The sequence below is a fragment of the Hemicordylus capensis genome, chromosome 2 (assembly GCF_027244095.1).
Source record: "Hemicordylus capensis ecotype Gifberg chromosome 2, rHemCap1.1.pri, whole genome shotgun sequence".
NCBI classification, from domain to species: domain Eukaryota; kingdom Metazoa; phylum Chordata; class Lepidosauria; order Squamata; family Cordylidae; genus Hemicordylus; species Hemicordylus capensis.
This window is the reverse complement of record NC_069658.1, coordinates 203,553,837-203,579,098: the sequence shown is the minus strand read 5'-3', so window position 1 is coordinate 203,579,098 and position 25,262 is coordinate 203,553,837. Positions and strand designations below refer to the sequence as shown.

General features: G+C 46.5%; 1 protein-coding gene across 7 annotated transcripts in view; it reads left to right on the top strand.

Moving 5' to 3' along the window:
• Window positions 1-24,943, top strand: part of CSRNP2 (cysteine and serine rich nuclear protein 2) — a 54,918-nt gene extending 29,975 nt beyond the window's left edge. For 6 of the 7 annotated variants that reach the window (XM_053300225.1, XM_053300222.1, XM_053300220.1 and 3 more), the window contains 4 exons: window positions 9,780-10,021; window positions 11,754-12,013; window positions 17,430-17,726; window positions 19,345-24,943. In XM_053300225.1, coding sequence (XP_053156200.1) covers window positions 9,871-10,021; window positions 11,754-12,013; window positions 17,430-17,726; window positions 19,345-20,223 — 1,587 coding nt within the window. In that variant the 5' untranslated portion in view covers window positions 9,780-9,870 and the 3' untranslated portion in view covers window positions 20,224-24,943. Of the gene's footprint in view, window positions 1-8,205; window positions 9,395-9,779; window positions 10,022-11,753; window positions 12,014-17,429; window positions 17,727-19,344 lie in introns of those variants that run through there. The other variant, XM_053300224.1, reaches the window with a different exon arrangement.
• The last annotated feature ends 319 nt before the right edge of the window (window positions 24,944-25,262 follow it).

Genomic DNA, 25,262 nt, shown 5'->3' with positions numbered 1-25,262 from the left:
GTAGTTCTCAACTAAGCCAGTTTGGGCTTTCATGCAAGGCGGGAGGGAAGCAAACTTTAGGTCTTATTTCTGTCTGGAAAGCTGGGCTGCACAGCTTTGGCCCTCCCGCTGTTGTTGGACAACTCCTCCCGTTATCCCCAGCCCAAGTGGCCAGTAGTCGGGGATTATGGGAATTGTAGTTCAACAACAGCTAGAGGGGCGTAGTTGTGCGGCCTTGCTGTCAAGGATCTCAAAGTGGATCTGCATTTCTGCCAAAATAGGAAACCAGTCTGTGTTTTTCTCTCAAGTATAAAAATAGAACAAAATGGCATTGCTGTTTGGGATGTTAGTGAAGCTGTTTTTTAAAAGTTGTGTGTGGTGGAGCTAGGAAGTCACTTTAAAAATCAAACTATGCACATCTCTTGGGATATATGCTCTAGATCACAGAAGTTGGTGATTAAATATTGGAAAGAATTTGGCATCCAGTAGGAAATGCTAGTTCTTCACATTCGCGCAAGTAATGGAGTTAATGTAACTTTGCTTTGTATTAGGATGGATGAGATACAGGCCACAAACTGCCTGTCTCCCTTATGTGCACTTTGAGGGCTCTTGTTGGAATCTTGGGTGTCACAGATTTGATAATGAAAAGATAAATTTCTAGTTCTCATGATTTGTTGGGATGTATAAACAGTGGCCTGAAAGCGCTCTGCTGTTCCTCTTAGTAATTTGCTTTTTGCTCCTCCAACAGCAAGCAACAATTGCTGTTGAGAACACTGCAGGTGTAGCGCTGCCCCCTAGCTGATAAATGAGCTATCTTATTTATTTATTATTTCTCCTTTGGAAACTTTTGTTGAAAAGCGGTATATAAATATTTGTTGATGATGATGATGATGCAGTTGTCAAGTCTGCCTCAAATAGGCAGGTCTGTAAATGTTGGCACTGGGGTTCATGGTGTAGTGTCCCTCTTATTTTCTCGTAGCCAACATCACATCTTGTGGCAGAGAATTCCACAAGTTGATTATGCATTGTGTGAAAAAGTACTTCCGTTTGTTGGACCTAAATTTCTTGGCAATCAATTTCATGGGATGACCCCTGGTTCCGGGGTGTGTGTGTGTGTGTGTGTGTGTGTGTGTGTGTGTGTGTGAGAGAGAGAGAGAGAGAGAGAGAGAGAGAGAGAATTTTCTCTCTCTCCACTTTCTCTACAGTCTACACCTTGCATGATTTTATAGACCTCTATTATGTCTCCCTGCAGTCGTCTTTTTTCTAAACTAAATAGCCCCAAGTGTTGTAGCCTAGCCTCATAAGAAAGGTACTCTAGGCCCCTGATCATCTTGGCTGCCCTCTTCTGCACCTTTTCCAGTTCTACAATGTCCTTTTTAAGATGTGGTGACCAGAATTGTACACAGTACTCCAGGTGTGGCCGGCATTATAATATTAGCTGTTTTATTTTCAGTCCTCTTCCTAATGATCCCTAGCATGGAATTGGCCTTTTTCACAGCTGCCACACATTGAGTCAACACTTTCAACGAGCTGTCCACCATGACCCCAAGATAGCTCTCCTGGTCAATCACTGGCAGCTCAGATCCCATCAACGTATACCTGAAGTTGGGGTTTTTCATCCCAGTGTGCATCACTTTACACTTCCCAACATTGAACCACATTTGCCATTTTGTTGCCCACTCCCCCAGTTTAGAGAGATCCTTTTGGAGCTCCTCACAATCCATCTTGGATTTCGCTACCCAAAAGAGTTTGGCATCATCTGCAAATTTGGCCACCTCGCTGCTTACCCCTATCATTTATGAATAAATTAAAAAGCATTGGTCCCAGTACAGATCCTTGGAGGACCCCACATCTTACTTCCCTCCATTGTGAAAACTCTCCATTTATACCTACCCTCTGTTTCCTGTCTTTCAATCAGTTAGCAATCCACACATGTACTTGTCCGCTTATCCCATGACTGCTAAGTTTCCTCAGGAGTCTTTGATGAGGAACTTAGTTGAAAGCTTTTTGGAAGTCCAGGTATACTATGTCAACTGGATCCCCTTGATCCACACACCTGTTGACACTCTCAAAGAACTCCAAAAGGTTGGTCAGGCAAGATTTACCTTTATGGAAACCATGCTGGTTCACTCCCAGCATGGCCTGCTCTTCTATGTGCTTTACAATTTTATCCTTGAGGATGCTTTCCATCAATTTGCCTGGAATGGATGTTAAGCTAACCAGCCTGTAATTTCCCGGATTGCCCCTGGATCCCTTTTTGAAAATCAGTGTTACATGTGCTACTTTCCAGTCCTCTGGTACATAGCCCCATTGTAGGGATAAGTTAAATATTTTTGCAAGGAGGTTGGCAATTTCACATTTGAGTTCTTTGAGGACTCTTGGATGGATGCCCTCGGTCCCTGACGATTTGCTAGTTTTCAATTTTTCCAGACAATTTAGAACATCATCTCTTGTCACTGCTATCTGACTCAGTTCTTTAGCCGCCATCCCCAAAAGGCCTGGATCTGTATCTTTTGCCAGTACCCTCTGCCCTGAAGATGGACATGAAGAATTCATTTAGCTTCTCTGCAACCTCCATATCCTCCTTTATAATCCATTTCACTTTCTCGTTGTCTAATGGTCCAGCTGCCTCCCTGGCAGGTTTCTTGCATCTGATGTATTTAAAGAAGTTTTTGTTATCCCCCTTGATGCTTTTAGCTAAATGTTCCTCAAACTCTCTTTTTGCCTCCCTTGTTGTCACCTTGCATTTCTTTTTCCAGAGTTTGTGTTCTTTTCTGTTCATTTGGACAGGTCTTCCAATTTCGGAAGGAAGTCTTCTCCCCCTTTATGGCTTCCTTGACAGTACCTGTTAGCCATGCTGGCATCCTCCTGGACTTAGTGGTACCTTTCCTCTTTTGGGGTATACAATCTAACTGGGCTTCTAGTACTGTAGTTTTGAGTAGACTCCATGCCTTTTGGAGCAAAGTGACTCTCCTGATTTTCCCTTTCAGTTTTCTTTTCACTATACTCCTCATTTTGGAGAAGCTACCTCTTCTGAAATTCAAAGTGTCTGTATGAGACTTCCTCACTGATTCTCTCCCCACATGTATGCTGAATCTGATCACACTATGGTCACTGTTCCCTAAAGGGTCGATGACACTGACATCACGCACCAGGTCCTGGGTGCCACTCAGGTTTAAGTCCAAGGTTGCCTTCTCTCTGGTTAGTTCCAAGTCCATCTGTTCTAGAGCACAGTCATTCAGCCTATCTAGAAATTTGACCTCTTTGTCATTACCAGACTGTGAATTTACCCAGTCTGTGTGGGTAATTGAAGTCACCCATTATTACTGCCTCTCCTTGATGCCTTTCTGATTTCCTGCTGCAACTCCCAGTCACTGTCAGCATTTTGATCCGGAGGGTGATAGCACGTCCCGAGTAGGACGTTTCCTTTCAGGCCTTGTATTGTGACCCAAAGGGTTTCTGTGGAGGACTCCAGTCCACCCAGGTTTTCTAGCTTGTTAGATTCTATCCCTTCTTTAACACACAGTGCTACTTCACCTCCAGGATGCCCCTCCCTGTCCTTTCTATAGAGCTTATATTCATGGATAAGAGTGCCCCACTGGTTCCCACTGTTCCACCATGTTTCTGTTATGCTCACTGTATTTATTTCTTCGTTAGGAACCAAGCACTTCAGCTCACCCATCTTGGCTCAGAGGCTTCTGGCATTGGCATATATTCACCTATACACTGAATCTCTTACCTGGTGTATTCTATCTTTTTGTGGTGGGTGGGTGGGGGGGCTTTGACCAGACTTCTGTCTGTTCTTTATGTGGTTCTGCTCTGTCCCCTTCTATTTTATCTGAATCCTTTACACTCTCACACTTTAAAGGAAGGCATTTGCCAGTCTGGCTACTGCCCAGCTCCTGTCAGCTATCCCTTAGGCGCCATTTTAAAAGCTGCTCTGCAACCTTTTTGATTTTAAGCGCTTAGATTAGATTTTAAGCGCTTTGACTTTAAGCTCAAGTCCTTGTGCTGTCTGTGCCTGCCCTTTCCTATCTACTGCAAGGCAGGAAATCCTAGAGTCTGCTTGCTGGGAATTGGATGTAGGAGGAAGAGGGTGGGAAGAACTATTGGCTTGCGTACTTCTCCATCCTGGAGCATCTCTTCGGAGTGTTTTTGGCTTTTGAAGACTCTCTTGTTTTTATTTTTAATTCCTTCTGTTTCACAGGCTGGGCAAAGAATGCATTTTTGGGGATAGTTGCAAGTTGTATGCTCCCCCCCTTTTAAAAACCAGAATGATTGAGGGAAATTAAGTGTTTCTCACTGTGTTAACATTTTACCGTCGATCTCAAGTTTATTACAATGACTGAAATATGGGTTCCTGTGGCATTATACGTAAATTATTTATCTATGCCTCCAGATAAGCTTGAATAGCTTAATATCAGCAGTGGTGATCCTTTCTGTGTGTTTCTTTAAAACTGTAATTGCAGAATATATAACTTTTAAAATAAAACAATTGTGCTTGCCTATATCATTTTGTAGTCTTCCTAATCTTTTTTTAATTATCTTGTGCTTGCCATTGGTGTAGGTAGAACAGCAGCCATGTTCTACACCTACCAGAAAGCTGCTTCTATTTTCTCACTCCTATCCAATAAGTGTATTGTATCCCTTTGGTGATAGGTGGAGATACTTGTCAAATCCTCTTATCAGTATGTGATGACAAATTTTTCCTTGTTGCCCACCTGTCTTGTGGCTTCCATTCTATTGTGAGAGTAGCACGAATCCCAACTGTCTTGTTACCAACAGCTCTATACTCTCATCTAGAGTACTGTAAGAATACATGATAGTGTTGACTCTGGCTTTGCTTTTCGCTGCACTGTGTTGATGAACCTAAGGCTGGCTGAACTAGGTCACCAGGTCTGCTGTGTCCACTTAAGCTTTTGAGAAGGAATATTATGATTTGTGCTTCAGGGTTTAACATAGTCTCCTGCTATTGGAGATTAAGATCCGAGTGGCATGAGGGCAGGATTATCCCACTCCTGACTAATTCTGGGTTTCCAGTGCACCTTCCTCTGAAACATCTGTTGCCATCCCTGACTGGAGACCGTGCCAAATAATGCAGAAATGAATCCGACTCAAGGTTGTGTATTTATAGATATTTGGTGAGGGCTACACACTTAATCTGTTAAAGTATAGATATTTATATTTCATAATAGCTGGGTACCCTTCGTCTGTAGTAATTGGCATAAACAAGTATATTCCTTGATGCTTTGTGTGGTAAAATGGTTGCAGTCTCCCTGTTGGCTTCTCTTGTACTGCAGCCAAACTTGGCTTGTTCAGGATTTCTGTCTTGTCTTCTCTAGGGGTGGGTGTGTCTGCATGTGACTCTTGCTCTGCTATGGTCTGTTCAGTGCACAAAAGGCAACAACAGATTTAACCACTTGGAGTCAGCTGAATGCATGCCACACATGTCTGACATGTAAACATGGCCCATAATAGCAAAGCAACTGGTGGTATCTTTAGTAACATCAGTTGCCTCAATCCAGTGTAGAATGTGTAGCATTTCTTCAGGAACTCTGTGTGTGTGTGTGTGTGTGTGTATAAGAAACAGAAATAGCAAGAATTATTACTTCCAGACGAGCTTTATGCTATGTCGGTCAGATTATATGCGGGGAGTCAAGAATAGAAATAACAAAAAGCAAGGAAATGGACCTTAAAATAAATGCAAAAAAGACTAAAACAATGTGCAGAAGTAAAAATTCCCCTCAAAATACAGTGTAATAACACAAATCTAGATCAAGTAGGAAATCACTATTATCTAGGGAAAAACTTTTGTCATTATAATGACCAAACAAAAGAAATCCGAAGCCGCAAAGGACAAGCAAGAACAAAATTTAACCAAATGAAGACCTTCTTCTGCTAGAGTTAACTAGACTTGCAACTCAGAATCAGAATGATGAAATGCTACATCTGCTCTCTTCTCCTGTATGGATGTGAAACCTGGACCATCAAGCACATAAACTGGAAGCCTTTGAGATGTGGTATCAGAAAAATACTCAAGATTAAATGACCAGTGGAACAACAAATAAGTACTTCGAAAAGCAAAAGCACATAAATAATACAATCAAGAGACGCAAACCAAAGTTTGCAAAGAGAAAAAATAGCTAGAAATGGACACAGAAGATATCATCAACGGTTCTAGGTACCACGATAGATGGCTTTTGCTAACCGACAACCTACCAATCAGAGAAGGCACATGAAGAGAGAGAGAATAATAGAATACTAAAATTCAGCAAACAGTGCAAATGAAACTTACATTTTTATTTTAAAATGTGGGGTGTTTTGTTTTGGGGTTGGGTTTTTTGTTTGGGTTTTTTGCATTCTGTCATGTTCTGTGTCATCTCTTTCAGCTGAGGAAAGGAGGTTTGGACTTGTGTAATATCAGAATGACCTGTATTGGAGCCTTCAGGTGTGGGGAGGGACCTGTACATGTTTGGAGTAATCGGCTTCATAGTTTCAGCACCCTTCCAGCATTTCTTTAGAGTCCTTTGGTAGAAACAGCCCCCAAGTTTCAATATTTTCTTTTCTGTACGAATACTAAAAACTTGTTTGTGGTTTTAGTAGGAAGGGAACTCTTGGGAATTGGCACCAGCTAACTACTCCTGCATTGGAGGCTATGTTCTTTTCTCTTATGCTTTCAGTGGCTTTTTAAGAGTTCTTTTTGTTTCCTTCCACTTGTTGATGTTTTGTTTTGGTTCTGCCGACTGGTCTTGTGTGTGTTGGTGTTTTTTAAAACTTGCTTGGTTTCCATCACTGTGTGAGCATGTTTTGAATTTGTTTTTGTAAGCCACATTGAGGCAAGGTCATAAGGTGTAGTATAAATGAGGCAAGTAAATAAAATATATTCCTTGTTACAAAGTGCAGTTGTGGTTTTGCAAGTGCATAAACCTTGGCTGTATGCAGTTAGACATAAGAATCCACTGGTACCTTTGTAGACTGAGCTGCTGCAATCCAAGTCTGAAGAGAACAACTTGAGGCCCCTCGTGGTTTCTGCTCTGCCCCATAGACCAGCTTGTTGAGTAACAGCCTTCAGGTTTGCACTTCAGCATTGCCCCTGCTCAGCAATGTGTTGCTTTTTGACTCTCTCTGCAGGCACAGGGGTCATACAGGCACAAACAAATGCACACCCCTCCCCACAAAAAGAAAAGTTTTTTTAAAAATTGCACTTAAGTAGGACCAGTTGAGATGAAATGCATACTTCTATAGGAATGCTAGTGCCATGCAGAGCTCAAGAAATAATAATCCTCCTTAGCATTTGTATAGAGATTTTTGAGTGTGCAAAATATTTCACATGAGTTACCTTGTTGTAATCCACCACCTCATAAACGATGTAGAGATTCTTCTTCATCATTCATTTATTACGGTCCATGACCAGCCAGCAGTTACAATAATCAACAGTTACAGGCAACACAACTTAAAATACTCCAATACTAAATAATAATGAATGATACTGAATAATACTAAACTACCAACCCACCACCAGAATAACTCATGTACTTTACATAAAGTACATAACATAAGGGTTAATCATTTGTTGCCTGATGTTACAAACAGTGGCATAAAATTTGGTCACCCAAAAGGTAATCTCGGCATCGGTCTGAAAGAAGAAAATTTACATAAAAGGCATCCGGCCTGCCTGGATAGTGTAACAACATTGGACCAATAAGAAGAGAGTGGATAGATCTCATGATCTCCTATTGCAGCTGAGGCAGAGCAGCTTGCCTAAGGCCATCTAGAGCGTTCAGGGTAGAGGCAAGTTTCAAAGAAAGGAGGTCTGTGTTTACAGCTCAGTCTCTTAGTCACTACATCACACCACCAGCTCTCTAAGCAGTGCTGGTTGCACAGGGAATGGTTTGGTCACTGAGCAAACTTTTGGTGGCTCGGAGATATATACCTCTGCTCTTTTATCTCTGCGTGATGGCCCGTACCACATGGTGGCAACCTAACTTTATTATTATTAGTAGTAGTATTTTCTTGTTTACACAGTCAGACAGGTGTTATCGACTGGCTTGTTTTATCCAGACATCGAGTCCTTCCCAAGGACCTGGGATGGCTGAATTTTGTTGTCAGTTGTTATAGCTATCGTCGCAGAATATAGGCTGTTCCCAGTAAAGCTGCTTTTTGTAATTGGCTGATGGTGATTTCTGTGGCCCCTATGGTGTTGAGGTGCTCTTCAAGGTCTTTTGGAACTGCACCCAGGGCGCCAATTACTACTGGGATTATTTGGGTCTTTTTCTGCCACAGCCTTTCAATTTCAATTTGTAGATCTTTGTATTTGGTGATTTTTTTCTATTTCTTTTTCTTCTATTCTGCTATCCCCTGGTATTGCTATGTCGATTATTTTCACTTGTTTTTCTTTCTTCTCGACTACAGTTATATCTGATGTATTGTGTGGCAGATGTTTGTCTGTTTGTAGTCGGAAGTCCCATAATATTTTTACATCTTCATTTTCTTCAACTTTTTCAATTTTATGGTCCCACCAATTCTTGGCTACAGGTAGCTTGTATTTTTTGCAGATGTTCCAGTGTATCATTATCATCATCATCATCATTATTATTATTATTATTATTATTATTGACTTTTATATCCCGCTCTTCCTCCAAGGAGCCCAGAGCGGTGTACTACATACTTGAGTTTCTCTTTCACGACAACCCTGTGAAGTAGGTTAGGCTGAGAGAGAAGTGACTGGCCCAGAGTCACCCAGCTAGTTTCATGGCTGAATGGGGATTTGAACTTTTAAAATGATGCCTAGGGAATCGCTGACAGGTCCTAGTCCAGCACTCTAACCACTACACCATGCTGGCTCTCTGGTGACATGTTGACATCTGACAAAGATGTGTGGACATGTGTATTAACTGTGAAAGGGTTGACTTAACACATGGCGGTGGGGACAACTTGGATGTGGAAAGTGCTTATCAAAATCTACCTTCTAAGACTCTCTTTTAAAATATAAATATATATGTATGTACGTATATGTACACTGCTCCAAACCTATGTCTCTGGGCAGTTCACAACCACATAAAGCAAATAAAAGCATTAACACAATTTAAAGCCACAATTCTAGTTAAAAAGCTTGGGTGAATAAAAGTGTCTTTAGAAACTTTTAAAAAGTGATGGGGAGGCTCTTGTTTCATCAGGAAGCGCATTCCAAAGTCTCAGGGCAGCAAAAGAGAAGGCCCACCCCTGATTGGCCACCAGATGAGTGGCTAACAATGTGTTGCATTCAATAACATTACAGAACAACGAACAAGGTTTAACCATGTCAAGTGTTCCCCACCTAACCCCAGCACTTATGGAAAGGGGAGCTTTCAGTGGGGCAACCTGAACTACCAGTCATGGTGATGGTGGTGAAAAGAGGAGCTGCAGAGAGCATCAGGTGGGTCTGTTGAAGGCCTTGCCTTTCTCTTCCCCCGCCAATCCCAGCAGATTAGTATGTGTGAAAGCTGTGCAGGCTGAGGCTGCAAAGCTAGGTGGATGCCTCATGCTATCCTTTGCAGAGCAGCAGCTGCTTTGTGGGTGGCCATTGGGTAATGGGAAGCTGTGGGGCGGGGGAGAGTGTGCTTGGGAGTCAGTCGGATGTGGGGTGGCTCTTATTAGAAGCTGTTTAGTTCAGCACTAATGGAAAGCAGCAGAAGAGCAGGGCGAGCTGGGAATGGGTGGTCCCAGGGTGTGTTCGCTGCACCGCCTATAGCCTGTTCTGGGGTGGGCAAGTGGCTGATTTTTCTCTCAACACATCCTTTTCCCCCCTCCTCCCTTACCAGGTTTACCCCAACAGTAGACCTGGAGTTGGAGATCTTCAGTTGACACTAGTCTCCTTTCTCCTCTTTGGCTCTCCATGCGAGCCAGAGACAAATGGATGCAATCACAAGTGCCAGCCTCAAGAGGAAGTTTGATGATGTGGACGTGGGCTCACCCGTCTCCAACTCGGATGATGAGATCTCCAACAGTGACAGTGCAGACAGCTGTGACAGTGTCAATCCTCCCAGCTCTACTGGCTTCATACGTAAGCAGCTGCATCATGGGGGCCTGTCATTCTGCGGAACACGGGACACTCTTGTCTGGGTGTGTGTGTGTGTCCCACTCACAGTGGAATTAGCCTATCTTACTAGAGCAGGTACCCATAGATGTCTCACTTCATCAGCCGTTTATCAGTATAGCATAGAATGTAATGGTTCTCCACAAAAAGAAGAATATCCACCTTGGTCCCCCAAAACCAAGGTAGTGGTTTCAGCATTCCAGGTAACGGTTTCTGTTTTTCTGACCAGGAAAATCTGGTCAGAGTAGCTTTTTCAAAGGTAGGGCCCTCCCTATTCCCTTACTATGTGTCTGACTTAGCTGCATTCCCCTAACAGATCTTAGTTCTGACTCTGTAGTAACTCTAATCAGTGTGTTTACATAATCAAACAAAACCTGCAGTCTTAAGTGAAACTGGTTGGACCTTACGGAGTGTGTGGTTCGTGTAGCACCTAAGAATGCACAAGAAGTTGCTTTCACGGTTTTGATCCTGAGAGGACATGTCTCCAGGGTGCTGCCTGCTTTCCCATCTGGGACTTAATAAACGTGAATTGTGAAAAGCGCAGGAGCCATTTATTATAGCCTCTTCTGTGTGGTGTGCAGTCCACAGTATTTTGACTGACATGTCCTCATGGAGCATTAAGGATCACAATTAATTGCTTGGTGATCTCATGGTCTGGTAAGCTCTGGGATGAGTTTATCGCTCTCGCTGTGTGTCTGTGTGTGTGTAGGTATATGTGCTAGAATTCTTTACTAATTAGGGGTGTGGATTGGAATGCTGTCCTTTTTCCTGCTACTCTGATACATTTAGCCAAAGTCTGGAGGTTGGCTGGACTTTGGGAAGAAGTTGGAGCTTAAGGAATGATGGAGAAGGCGTGCATAAAGACAAGAACTGGAGATTAGTGGCCATTAGAGATCAAATGGGGCTTGTCAGAACTGAGAAATCCCCTTTTGATGACTCCGGATTTCTGGTGTGTGCATAAAGACAATGGCAACATATTTCCATTGTTGCTTGAAAGTTGCTCCTTTTTACTTATTTATTATAAGTGTTCTTCAAGATTCTGCCAAATCCTATTGTGGTAGAGTATGACCCTGGGAAATCTTTCCCTGCAGAATGAGGCTGCAGTGGGGAGTTAGGTATGTGTTTGGGAGCTTGCTCTTGGTTCACAGAGTCCGTGGGGAAGCCCAACAGCCTTGGCCAGGGCAATGCATGAGCAGTGTGGCTGCTATAGAGTGTGCATTGGAATCTTCTGCGTTGCTTAGGATTCCCTGGCATGGAGATCAGTGTGGAAGATTCGAACATCCCCTGTAGTAGAAGAACTCTCCTGTCAACCACATCACAAGTGCAGCCATGCAAACCTTTAGGCCAGGCCTTGGCAGATCAACTAGGATATTCAGAGGTGGAGTTATTTATTTGTCCCAAGCAGCCCTGTTCCTGCTCTAAGTATGCTACTTGTAAAGGGGCTAAAGAGAAGCCCGTTTATCCTCTGTCCCCTTCACCATGTCTGTCACAAAGTCTGGTGATTTTGTCAAGTGTCCATTGATTGGCTCCTACATCCAAAGAAAATTTGTCAAGGCCTGCTGTAGGTACCCTAGAGATGATGAGGGGTCGGGGGGAATTACATTGGTATATGAGGACAGCTTCATATCTCAGCTTTCCTTTCTCTTTTTCTCCAGCACTTCTTCCATGGTGTCTAATGTTCTGTTTTCTTGCATCTCAGCAACCTCCATCCTGAAAAGGCAGAAACAGCTGCGCAGGAAGAACGTGCGCTTTGACCAAGTGACTGTGTACTACTTTGCAAGGCGTCAGGGGTTTACAAGTGTGCCCAGCCAAGGGGGCAGCTCCTTGGGCATGGCCCAACGCCACAACTCCGTCCGCAGGTACACCCTTGGGGAGTTTGCCCAGGAGCAGGAAGTGAATCACCGCGAGATCCTCCGAGAGCACCTGAAGGAGGAGAAGCTCCATGCCAAGAAAATGAAGGTATTGCACGGTCCAGCAGAAATGCCTTGCTGCCGGCCCCATCCATTGACTTGTAGAGAGTCCTGAGCTCCCTGGCTTTTTTGGATGTAGTCCTGGGCACGCTTTGGCACATCCACAGACAACATAGCACAGTGGCTATAGGGAATTCACTTTGTGCCTGGAAGCAGTTTTCCCAGGTTGAGCATTAGTGGTCGTAATTGGTCCCCCTTCCCAAGTGCTTAGAGGTCGACCTACGGGAAGTGCTGTGTAAGATCTCCATGATCCTTTATACCCCTCTGCATGTCTGTAGACCTGTTGTTGTTGTTCTGCTATACTAAAATAATGAAAACTGTGTGTCAGATTTACATCTTTGGTTATTTTTGCAGTGTGTTTTTCTCTGCTTCTGCTAATCCATGCCAGATCTGTACCCCATATCAAACGCCATGTCTCTCCTGCGTTGGCCTGGAATACACACACAGCCCTTCACGTATGTCTGAGCAGAACCAGAATAAAGCAAAAACAAGAGCCTGAGATCCTTGGAGATTTATTTGTTGTGGCAGAAGAGCCTCGCCTTGTGGGGGATCTCCCACTGAGGGTGGTTGGGCAGTGTGGTTTTAGCATGGATTAGGTTGCTGAGAGAGAGCATGGAGGATCCCCCATCAACACTCCTTCCTGCAGTGGAGGCATCTTAGCATTGCAGAGAGGAGGGATCTGCTAGTGGCTTTTGCCAGTTCTCCTCTGATGACCTGGCTCTAGCCTCTTTGCATAGGCCTTCTGTTTTCTATCCAGCTGATTCATGAAAAGGCTCAAGGGTTGCGGTGAGAGACTCTGAGTCTTTGCCTCCCCCCGCCCCCCCCCCCCACCCGCCACCACCACCCTCTCAGAAGCAAGCTTCTTTCTCCAGTCTTCTCCCTATCATGCCTTCTGGCTGTCTGGCCTGTGTGCCCTGTGGGTTGCCTAGCAACTGGGTTTCCCTTACTAGACTGGATGCTTCTGTCTACAAACCTAGAATTTCCAATCAGTCTTTTGCTGCCATGACAACCACTTTAGCAAAAGAGACAAACACACATCCTGTAGGTCCTTCAGCTGATGCGTTCACAATGGCCTAGTTCTCACAAACAGCAAATGAGCTTGTTTTTGGACTCTACCACTTCAGGCTGCAGATGGGGGTTGACATGACCGAATGCTCCTCCATACAAACCACACACAAAAATCCCTGAATATAGAAGACTAGTGCATGGGAGATAAGGATAGAACCCTTCTTCTTGACATACTAGTTCTCCATGTGCAAGAACCTTTTTAAAAAGCAAGCAGAAGCATTTAATCATGTGAGCATTCATTTGCAGCAATCCCGAAACACATTTATCCTCTCTTAAGTTTGCCAGAACTAGGCCTAGGTTGTGCTTCCTTCGGTCCCTGCAGCGGAGAAGATCAAAAGTGTTCAGGGAGGGCAGATGACTTAGGGTAGTGCCAATACAGTTTGAGACATGCTTTGATGTAGGCATAGGAAGCCTGCATAAATAAATAAAACAAAATGCACATTCCCCCCCAAAACAGAGGCAGGTGTTGGTTTCTGCTTCACCAGAATGCCACAGTGTGGACCCTGACGTCTGAGGAAAATAATGTGTTTGAAGTGCACCACCAAGGTGGAGTCTCTCTGTTCTGCACGCAGCGTAAATTTCTGAAAAGCTTGATTTTTCCCTCTGCATGTTTCATGGATGGCAGTGTGTAGATTCTGCCTAGTGGAGGCTTAAACCAGAGAGATTTTCCGTGGCCAGCAATCTGGATTCAAGTGCTCAGTTAGTTGCCCATAGTCTTTTTCATGGCACCTGCTCCTGGTTCTGTCCCTCTCATCCCTTGCCCACCCCTGAATCACTCTTTGCCATCTAAGCCCAATAGCCATATTCTTCCTTGCCTCCATCTGGTCAGTCAGTTATTATTTTTGTTCAATTTATTTATTAATCAGCAAACTGCAAGTACCTTAGACTCTGGATCTTGGAAGCAGAATAAATTTCTACTGCTTTCCAGCTGACCAGTTGGCTGGTAAGGTTATCATCCGTCTCATTGGCTATCCTTGGATTTCCTCCTTCCTCCAAGTGGCTGCAATGGTGTGAACCTCACAACAAACTCTTTGGAGTAGTGACACGTCCATTGTCTGGGAAGCCAGAACCCACGTTAGGGGGTTTTGTGTTCCAAGGCACTGCACCACACCAGCTCTCATTGCTACCTATTTAAAGAGGTGTTTTTGCCTGTGGCGGGGGGAGGGGGGAGAAAGTCATTGCACAGATAATGTTGCTGTGACCTCAGGCAGTCCCAAAACGAGGCTTTGTTGCATCATGCCCCAGAGGAACGGTCCCTCTGTAATCCTAGTCTGATGAAATAGCTTCCACTTGCTTTGTTTGTGCTGCCAGCTCTCTTTGCCATTGGCAGTACTGTTGGCTGTGAGAATGTGCACACACCTTGGAGGAGGGTTTGGGGGAAATGGAGAAAAGGGAGCAAATTCTGCTCCACTCCATATAGCTGAAATCTCTAGACAGCTGTCCTCTATAGAAATTCATAGTAGAACTAATCTTTTTTTTTTTTTTTTTGGCTTATGAGGCTGTGGATGCTGTATCAGCCTGTGTGTGCATTGTTCTCCTGGGAAGAGGTGTGCAGGCCACCTTAGATGAGAATTTTACAGGTCACTCCTTAAAGCCACATGAGAGTATACCAGGATGCCTAGTCTACAGCTCATCCAGTGCCTCTGAAACGCAGGGACTTGGATGGATTTCCTAAGACAATTCATAAAATAAAAATGGCATGAGTAATTGTACCTGTGTTCTGCTTCTAAAACAATGACTTCCTTTTGTTTCTGTTTCTTTGGTATGCTGCAACAACTGCACTAGAGAAAATGTATTCCATGGCAGCAAGTTTATAGGTTAAGCAACTTTTGGTGGCAAACAAATCTGAAAAAATGTGGCAGAGTCTTGATAGGAGGGATCTAGGACATCAAGCAAATGTGTGAGTGATGGCGCACACAGTGAAATCTGTTGCTCTTCCTATATCACTCCGTAAGGCTTATCCTTGTAAACATGAGGTTTAGAAACTCTCTTCTGAAACAGAGTTAATGTTACTCAGAATTCTGAGGAACACAAACGCAGGGCATTCTGGCATGACACAACAGCTATGGGCACCTTTTCTCCTCCTCGTTCACTACCTTGGAAGACTCAAACTTTTTGCATGTTATGTTCTTAGCAGCTCTAACTACAAACAGTCCTGCTGGATCAGGCCGAAGGCATATCTAGTCCAGCATCGTGTAGCCCACAGTGGCCCACCAGATGCCTCTGAGAAGCCCACAGGCAAGAGGTGAAGGCATGCCTTCCTGCTGTTGCTCTCCTGCAACTGGTATTTAGAGGCATCTTGCCTCTGAGGCTGGAGATGGCCTATAGCCACTAGACTAGTAGCCATTGAGAGACTTGTCCTCCATAAATTTGTCAAAGCCATCCAAGCTAGTGGCCATTACCACATCCCGTAGCAGAGAATTCCATAGATTAACTATGCACTGTGTGAAAAAGTACTTCCTTTGGTCGGTCCTAAATTTCCTGGCCTTCAATTTCATGGGATGGCCCGTGGTTCTAATGTTGTGAGAGAGGGGGGAAGTTTTATCTCTGTCACTCTCTACTCCATGCATAATTTTATACACCTATCATGTCTCCTTGTAGTTGCCTCTTTTCCAAACTTAAAAGCCCCCGATGCTGTAGCCTTGCCTGCTACAGTCTTCACCTGTAGATTGCTGTTCAGTCTCCTACCTGGAGAACAGATTATAAGCTCATTGGGATAGAGATAACGCCCCAGCCCCATCTCTTTTCCCCTTATGTTACCACTGTAATGCACTGTGTACACGGGGCGGGCTATATAAATTGGTATGAAGCTGAAATGCTGATGCATATTCCTGAGCCAAAGTGAAATGGTAAAGATAGCAGATTCCACACCCACAAAAATTATGAACACCCACTCTCACCCTTTGGAAGAGTGATACATTTCACATGCTCTGCTTAATATTAAACCTTAAAATGTCATGTGTGGATGCAGCATGTATATATGTTGCACATTGTATAAATAGACTCCTTATGGAACCAGAATTGGCAATGCCCCTTGGACAGGGGTCCATTTGACAAAGCCCTGAGGGATGAGACTGTCTCCTCCCTGCTTGGGGAGGGGAGTGTGTGTGTTAGTACTCATTTGGCCCCTCTGGCCTGGTTGGGTAGAGGAGTTGCCAAGTAGGACTGGCATCCATCATATCAAGGTTGCATGGACGTAATTATTGTACACTGTTTTATAAGCCTCTCATTGCTGCCCCAAGTAACCTACATTAAGCAAACCAACAGTGCACTATGGATGTTTACTTGGAAGTAAGTCCCATTGATTTCCATTGGACTAGGAAATTGCAGCCCAGGCCTTGCTCTGAAAACCTAAATCTTGGCGGGGGCGGGGGGGACTACTTACCTTAGCAGGCAGGATAGAAAGAGGGAAGGGGATGGAGCCTGGGAATCGGCTGTAGGCACTAGTGAACTGTTGACTGTTGCAAAGGGACTGTGTGGATCACGGAGGTCCCGTCCCTTAACTGCTGCAATGCCTTCCAGGCCTTTGCCAGACACTGTCCACATTTTCCCGTTTTGCTCTACAGCACATAAAGGCTAGGAATCTGGTGTCTGGGTTCTGTGGCTTTTTGGAAAAGCCAAGGTCCCTGGGATGTCGCCCTCTGTGGGGTCTGCCAGATTTTGCTCTTGGAATCCTAGGACGTTAGAGTTGGAAGGAACCTTGGAGGTCTCGGTGCAGGACACTGCTGCAGCATCACCAGCCTCTAGTGAAGGAGAGCCCACCGCTGCATGCTCTGGGCTGTTCCACTGCCGGACAGCTCTTACAGTTGAGACCTTCTTCCTAACGTCTGGCCTAAACTTGCTTCCTTGTGATGTCACCCCATTCGTTTGTCCTGCCCTCAGGAGCCACAGAGTTTGAGACTGCTCCTGCTACGTGCCAGATGTTTGAAGAGGGCCAGCACATACTTCTCATGTGTCATGCCTTGTCCCCTCTCTTTTCCAAGCTAAACCTCCCCAGCTCCTTTTGCCATTCCTCACAGGGCTTGGTTTGCAGACCCCTCACCCATCTTGGTGGCTCTCCTCAATGCCCCTTCTACATGGTCCTCGAAATGCAGGGCCTAGTAGCAGATGCATGGAACAAACCCCACCCTGCCTTTCCCCCTGGGATTGCATTGTGGCTGTCTAGGGAGCCCTTGATGCTGAGGGTTGGGCTGCTCTTGCTGCCAGTTCCAAACCACAGGAATCATGGTCTCTCCTGGCACCTTGCAAAGCGGGCTGTGACTCTTGAGAAGTCAAGATTAACTTTGCCTGTGTGTGTGCCTTCTCTGTCTCCCCTCTCCTGTGCACCCTCCCACTAGCTGACAAAGAACGGCACCGTTGAGTCGGAGGAAGCGGATGGCTTGACCCTGGAGGACGTCTCCGATGATGACCTTGATGTCGAGAACGTGGAGGTGGATGATTACTTCTTCCTGCAGCCCCTGCCCACCAAGCGGCGCCGCGCCCTGCTTCGGGCCTCCGGAGTGCATCGCATCGATGCGGAGGAGAAACAAGAGCTGCGCGCCATCCGCCTGTCACGGGAGGAATGTGGCTGTGACTGCCGGCTGTACTGTGATCCCGAGGCCTGTGCCTGTAGCCAGGCTGGAATTAAATGCCAGGTCGGTGGGGAAACCGCTAGGCTTTGGCCTGAACTCTACTGCGCTGTCCTGTGTTTGTCTGGGCTATCCATGTGCATTCGAGTGGTGTTTGTGTGGCCCTGGGCTATTTACAAGTCCGGCACTTGGAGGGACAGTAGCGCCCCTAGTGGCTGTCAGCTGTGGCTCTCCCTGCCCTCCCGGAGCATACAGAGAGAGGCCTTGTGGGAATCATTCAGTGAAGCTATGGCCTTATTTCTCTGGCTCTTGAGAAATGAAAAGAGAACATCCCCACTACCTTGGGCTGTTCTCTCCAAAAGGAAGGAGATGTTTTGATGCCTGGGTTGGAGTGGGTATTTATTTATTTATCAAACTTATTTATGTAGCAGTGGTGCTGAGGCATCTCTCTGTCGGATGATCCAAGCAGTCGTCCTGCCTTGTGGAGCTCTGGTTATTGGGGAAGTAGGACTGTCTCTCCAGGGTGTGAGCACATGCTCCTGCATGTGGGATCCACTGTCCCTCTGCTTCCCACTACTGGCTGCCTTGTAGAATGAGCTAATTAAAGGGGGGGGGGAATTCTGCCTCAGTGCAGCTGGAGTTCTGTAGTTGCATCAGTGTTCCCTCTAACAGAAAATCCCAGGTGTTGTTGACTACAACTCCCAACACCCTCAGCCAAAGACCACTCCAGCTAGGGATTCTGGGAGCTGTAGTGAACCACATGGAGTTCCCTCTTACAGGGAACACTGGTGTGCATGTAACTAAAGCACACTTACATCATTTGCTCTGCACTGTTCTACTTCTGCTAGCCATGGGGAGGGACAAGAAACTATTCTGGTTACTGGAGGCTTGACCACTTGAAATCCACATCCCTCCACAGCTTCTGAATCTAGCACTGGCCATATTCTTACGTGCTACCTTTTTCTGAATCTGCCCACCCACAGCTGCTGAATTTTTAGCGCTACCCATGTTCTGACATGCTATATTTATATCTGTGAGGGCTAGAAACTTGCTTTTTAAATCTTAATTTGCTGTTTAAATGAAAACGGAGGTTTCCAGGGTGCCAGATTCTTCATCCAGTCATTCTCACCCAGAATCCTTCTAACATTGAATGAGGATGTACTCAAGCATGTCTGCATTACAGTTCTTCAGTTTCCTCCGATAAGCTCACCCCCACCCCCCACTTCTTGGCATTATAAACATGCAGTTGTGTTGGGGAATCCAGATATTTTCCTCTCCAAGAGATGCTTCTGTTGTAAGGCTATTTTGTATTTCCCTGACACGGAATAGCAACATTTGATCATTTCGAAAGGGAAATGCCCCAGCCAATATTCCTCTTGGCAGTCAATGGAACTGGGCAGATTCCCCAGAGCGCTCCATCGCCCCTGTGTCATTGTTCTCCGTGGGATGCAAGAGTGAGAAGTAGGTTAACCTGGAAACATGCATGGGGGTGGGGGCAGTGTGGTAGGGACCATGGGCTGCATGTTGGCTTGCTCTCCTGTTGCTTGCCAGTAGTAGTCAGTGTGGCTTCTGCATGCTGCTTCTGACGGGCTCTTGGCGCCTCTGCCTGAGCTTGCGTCAACCAGTGACTTCCGCAGTGCGCTGGCTACGCACAGTTTCATTGTCCCTCGCTTCCCCCACCCAGGTGGACCGGATGTCCTTCCCCTGCGGCTGTTCCAGGGATGGCTGTGGGAACATGGCGGGGCGGATTGAATTCAACCCCATCCGGGTGCGGACTCACTACCTCCACACCATTATGAAACTAGAGCTGGAGAACAAGCGGCAGGTGAGCCGGGCCCAGACTCTGGATGAAGAGACTCCTCCTGGCTCCAGCAGCGACTGGCTGGGAACCCAGGCCCCGGAGACGCAGGACTTCCAGGCGTTTGTGGCTGAGAACGAAACGGCGGTCATGCACCTCCAGACGGCTGAGGAGCTGGAGCGACTGAAGGCCGAAGAAGACTCCAGCAGCGGCTCCAGCCTGGAAAGCCTTGGCGTGTGCATTGTGGAGGAGCCCCTGGCGGTCCCCGAGGGCCTGTGCCCGAGCCTGGCCACCCCCATCCTCATCCAAGCCCAGCTGCCTCCGGGTTCCTCCGTCCTGTGCTTTACGGACAGCTCTGAGCAAGCCAGCTCAGCCGAGGGCGACCAGCCCTACTTGAACAACGGGCCGGTGGTGTACTACCAGGTCGACCAAAGGTCGGTGCTGGGAGTCAAGGGGGAGAGTAGCGTGGAGGATCCGGAGATGCCCTCGCATTACGCGGAGGAGAAGGAGCTGAGTGTCTACTCTGTCCCTGTGAGTTCCCTGGTGCCTTGTGGCAGAGCCTCGGGCCGGGCAGAGGCAGGGAAGGACCCTCTGGCCCTGGAGCCCCTTCTGTCTGAAAGCTGTCAGTCCGAAGTCGCCCCGCCAATCCACACAAATGTGCCACAGGACAGTTTGCGGCCTCCGGGTGTGGGGCCACCCCCAGAAAGAGCTGGTGAGCAGCCCTCCTCGGAGGAATGCTCTCTGGGACCAGCCCTGGCTGTGTGACACATCTCGACCCATTAGAGCTCTTATCCCCATGTCTATTTATTGACAGAGATTTTATCGATTGGCTACAGCCACGGGGGGTTATGTAATGGTGGGGGTTGGGTGGAAAAGAAGGGGCCTGCTTTCTACAGGCGCATTCTCCCGTGGACTGCACCGAGCGCTTGCGGCTGCCTCGAGTGAGAGGTTCCCTCTACAGACAGGGTAGGTGGGTGGGTGGGCAGCCTCTGAACGCTGGAGCAGCTGAACCACATACAGGGACGAAGGGGCCAGCTCAGCAGTGCTGCTGTGGGGGAGGCTCCTTGCCCCACTTCCTGCAAGGACCAAACGTGAATGTGTGTCATGTTAAGCAATAGAGCGACACTGCCTCTTCTCCTAAAACGGATAGATTGAGGGGTGGGGGTGGGGCGGAAGGGAGCGATACTGTATGATATCGAGGAGTCTGTACGTGCAGTGGAGTCTCTCTCCATCCGGCTTCTCATCCCAGGTGGAGCTGCTGCCACCCATCCCATTCTCTCATCATCTTCTTCTTCAGTGCGGTGTCTTTTTTGGAAAGTGACCTCACCCGCTTGGACCGCTCCGCCCAGTCGCACAGCCTAAGCTCTGTGGTCTTTTATTTATGTGACATTTGCTCCCTTTATTTCTCTGGAGGAACTTTTAAAAGAGAGAGAGAGAAGTATGAATTAACTTTGACCCCAACTGGTCACATCTACAGTTTGGCATGCAACTGTCGTACAGAACCATTTTCATCCTGGAGCCTCCTGTCCTGACCTGTAGCTTCATCCAAACCGAGCCACGCTCCATCTTGCTGGCCCTTATGGAAGCTGGTGGGATCAATCTGTGTGTGTGTGTGTGTGTGTGTGTGTGTGTTTTTAAGCGTGCTGAATGTTCACTGGAACATCCTGTGACCGGTTGCTGACACTCCAGTCCGTGTTCCGAGCTAAGGTCTGCTGCCTCTGATTAAATCCTTTGTGGGATCTGGTTATTTGAACAATGACTGCATGGGGCGGAGCACGGGAGCGATTTGCACCTCTATGGGGGGTGCAAATCTCTAAGAAACTGAAATGTGGGGTAGAGGAGGCTTATATAAAATGCCTTTCCGTCTGCCCTATGGTTTTGCTCATCGTTTCCTTTACTTCTCTCCCCACCCTGCCACCTGAACCCCAAAAAATACTGCTTTCATGTTGCACAAGAGTTTGGAGCTGACTTCTTGAAGGCTTTCTCCTCTCATGCTAGCAAGCCAGTACAATCTAGATGAGTTTTTGAGGGCAAGAGGCCTATACACAGTGGAATGGGCACCTGCAGGGGTCCGGGGTCGGAGCACAAAATTCAGCCCCTCCCAGGAGGGTTGTAGTGGTGCAATAGGGTGGTAGTGGAGAAGACTCCCATGTTGTGTGCATTGGTGGAGGCATGCAGTAGCTGCTCCAACTGAGTCCTGGAATGGAGGGGAGAAAGGTGGGCTGTCCTCAGAGCTGCCATGCCTACCCCCCCCCGCCCCACATCACGCATGTCTTCCTGACCGCTTCCCTCCCTGCAGGATAACAAATGCACTTTTCTCCTCAAGCCCCCTGGGCATCCTTCTCGTCCGCCCCCCACTTTCCTTTTGCAGTAAACAGATCATTATTGCCTCCCTCTGCAATTACATGTTTTGGTCCAGCTGAAGCTGGGCCTTTTGCCATGAATTCTCCACGGTGTACCTCTGCCTCGAGCAGGACCTAGTAAAACCACCCAGCAGGCATTCCCCACTTTGAACTTTCCTTCTCCAGCTTGCTCGAGACCTCCCTGACCCTGTATGAACCCTTCTGAACCCTTCTCTCCCATCCATTCCACATTCCTTTAGGGGTTCCCCACGCAGTGAAAGGCTGCTGCACTTATATTTATTTCAGGGGAAGGGGGAGATGTAAGCAGTTAATAGATGCACAGTTTTGCAGGGGATGCATGTGTTTCTCCTTGGGAAGCCGCTTCTTCCCAAATGGGCACAGTTGACTCCCTGAGCTCTTAGGAGCGGAGTCTTCTGAGCATCTGGCAACTTTAGATGCTGGTTGTGGGGGGAAAGAAGAGTTGAAGAACAACTCCTGCAGCCACTCTCTCGTTTTACCTGTAAAAGGTACTCGGGGCTGGCGATAGGATCCAAGCCATGCTAGGAACAGCTGAGGCTAGCTCATCTCTTTGCCTCCCCCTCTGGTCTAATGATAAATGGTAACGAAGGAATTTTTCCAACCCATCTAAAAAAACCCTGACCTTCAGAGATGGCTCTTACTCCCAAGAAGATAAAGTTAATGGAAACACTGCTGTTCTGTAAATGACCACAGAGAGAGGAGGGGATCTGTTTCTCTGATGGTGTATCTTTCCCACGATATTATCGCACCCTGTGGAAGCCTCACATTACTGTGTGTTGTTGGGTCTTCAGAACAGATGGTGGGTATCTTAAACTCTTAAAAGGTATCAGTACTTAGATTCCTCCTTGACTTTTCCTCTTATTCTCTCAAAGCTCCTCTTGTGCTGTTCTGGCTGCACAGAACCCCAGAGCCACCTCCTGTGGCAGTGGAAGGTTTAGAAAAGGTGTCCCATGTGTTGAGGAGGCAGACATCTCCTTTCTGCAATGGTTTTAGGGTCAGTGGAGCAGACAGAGGGAAGGGGACCTAGAGCATGTTCAATCGGTAGAGCCTTAAAAATTTGTCCGTTTCCTGCCTTGAGAAGCGAAGGGTTAGAGTTAGGGTTAGAGTTAGGGTTAGGGTCTGCCCTCAGAGATATTACTGTGTGACCACCCTGGGCTTCGGGATTGAGAGGGGCACTGGTGACACTACTAACTATCCTTGCCCGTTTCCATCCTGGTGGCTTACAAAATAAATGGTGCTATTAAAACAAGCTGGCTTGATTTTCAAAGGCAGCAGTTTCCAGATGTGACCCTCTCAGGAGGATGTCTGCCTAGAGCAGGGCTACTCAGCTGTAGCCCTCCAGCTGTTTGGGGGGGGGGCTAAGCTCCCAGCATCCCCAGCCACCTTGGCCAATTGTCCGAGATTGCGGGAGTTGTAGGCCAACGTCTGCAGGAGGGCCGAAATTGAGTAGCCCTGGTCTAGAGTACTTGAGCTGAAGCCAGGTATTCCAGCAGTGCCAGAAGGGATGCACCACCTGTAGGAGGCTGTTCTTCTAGGCGAGGGCTTCCCAAATGCCCTTGGGGCTAGGGATGGGGGGAGTTGTAGCTGCAAACCATCTGGGGACCCAAGGTTGGGGAGGCTCTTCTAGGCCAAAGGTGCAAAGGATGGCTCTTGAAGGCAATAGGAGTGAAATCTCTCTCTGTATCTTCTTCCAAGAGCACAGAGTGGGATGTGTCCATGCAACCCGTCCAGTCTCCATGATTCATAGCTTTTCCATGCAGCTCCCAGCGGACAGATGTAGGGAACCAGCAGGCTTCCTGCTGTTGTTTAAGGGCAAAAATTATGCAGCTTCATGTTGCTAGCTGGCCATTGCATCACTGAACCAGGAGCCATAGGCAGCTGTGGTATAGATGTCCTCTCCAGGGGTGTTTAAATAGGCTGCCCCTGAAGCCTGTTCCCTTGTTTTTTATTGCCTCTAACACTGTGGCATATTTGCCTCTTCATGAGAAGCAGCCTCAAAGGGAAGATGCTTCAGTAGGGCTCGCTTCAACTTTTACAGATCTGACAAGAGAACTCTTCTGCTGAGTGCTTTAGCTGCTGAAGCCCTTGGCCACTTCCCAGTAATGACAGACTGACTGCTGGAATATGCTTTCTGCAAACAGAAGCAACTACACCTTTGAAATAGTGGCGCTTCATGGTTTTCTTTTTTTTAACGAAGGAACTCTCTTGACTAACATTCCAAGTTGCAAAGATTGTAGGAATAGGTTAATTGAACCTAACTTAATCCAATTTGTATTCTGACCCACTGGTATGCAGTCCTCCCAGTGGACAACAGGCAGAAGACTCTAGTAGCATCTGAACTGTTGGATACTGGCTGTATGCCATAATTGCCTCCCTGAGCCATCAAGGCCTATCTGCTGATCTTTTGTGCCTCTGAACTTGGAGAAATAAAGCAGCACTTAGCTTTGAGGGAAAGATGAAGCGTAAATGGTTTCTTACTGGGTGATCTGGTCATAGGTAAAATTGGTTTTTGTTTTGTTTAAAGGTTCCCTCGAGCAGTATGAAATGAGAATTAAGTGAAATGACAGTGTCTGAACTCTAAATCCTGTTAGAAAGCAGTGTTTAGATTTATTTTTTTTAGAGCTTAAAAAAATGTTCTAATGCACTGCATATTCTCCTCAGCCTGGCCTTTTATTTAAAACCTGCAGTGCTAATATTGGTAACTTGCTCCTGCAAGGCAATTTTTCTCCTTAGTGATGTAGTAATGATCACCCGTCCTCCTTCCCACTCCACCCCCTTCTGGTGCTACTGAACTGTTTACATGGGAGCAGCCTTTTTATTACCTGTTCAGAAGACACTTCTCTCCAACTCAGCCCTGGTCTGAGACATTTGGTACAAGCCCTGCCCTGCTGTCCTCATCAGTTGTGACTCTGAAAACTTTATAACTTATTCTCCACTCTCCTGTATTACATGGTATACAGGTAGCATTTTCAATGTGAATCCAAAGCTTGTCCGGTCCTCTACATTTGTTTTGCCTTTTTATGTCCCCCCCCCCCCATTGTGATAATACTGTATTTAAAAAGGATATTTAAGTGTAAAAATAAAGAAATGCTTGAACTTGCCAACAGCTTCTGTGTTCTTTACAATAGTTAACACTCTTGCAGAGTTTAGTTGCAGAGATGTTCTGCTCACTTAGAGGCCTGGTGCTTAAGTGACCTTTCTGATGCCCTTGGCATAATGCAGGAGTGCTATGTAGTAGTACCACCAGCTCATATTGTCCCCCTTACCATTCATGGCTTAATACCATGTTTGCAGCAGTTCTAGTAAGATTCCCATAACACCCAGGCTTGTGGTTATGGTTTCAAAGTCTTGTTTTTAAAAGGGGAGATCTGGTTAGTGCAGGTGCAACAGTATTCCATGGTTAAAACAATGGAAGAGGGAAAA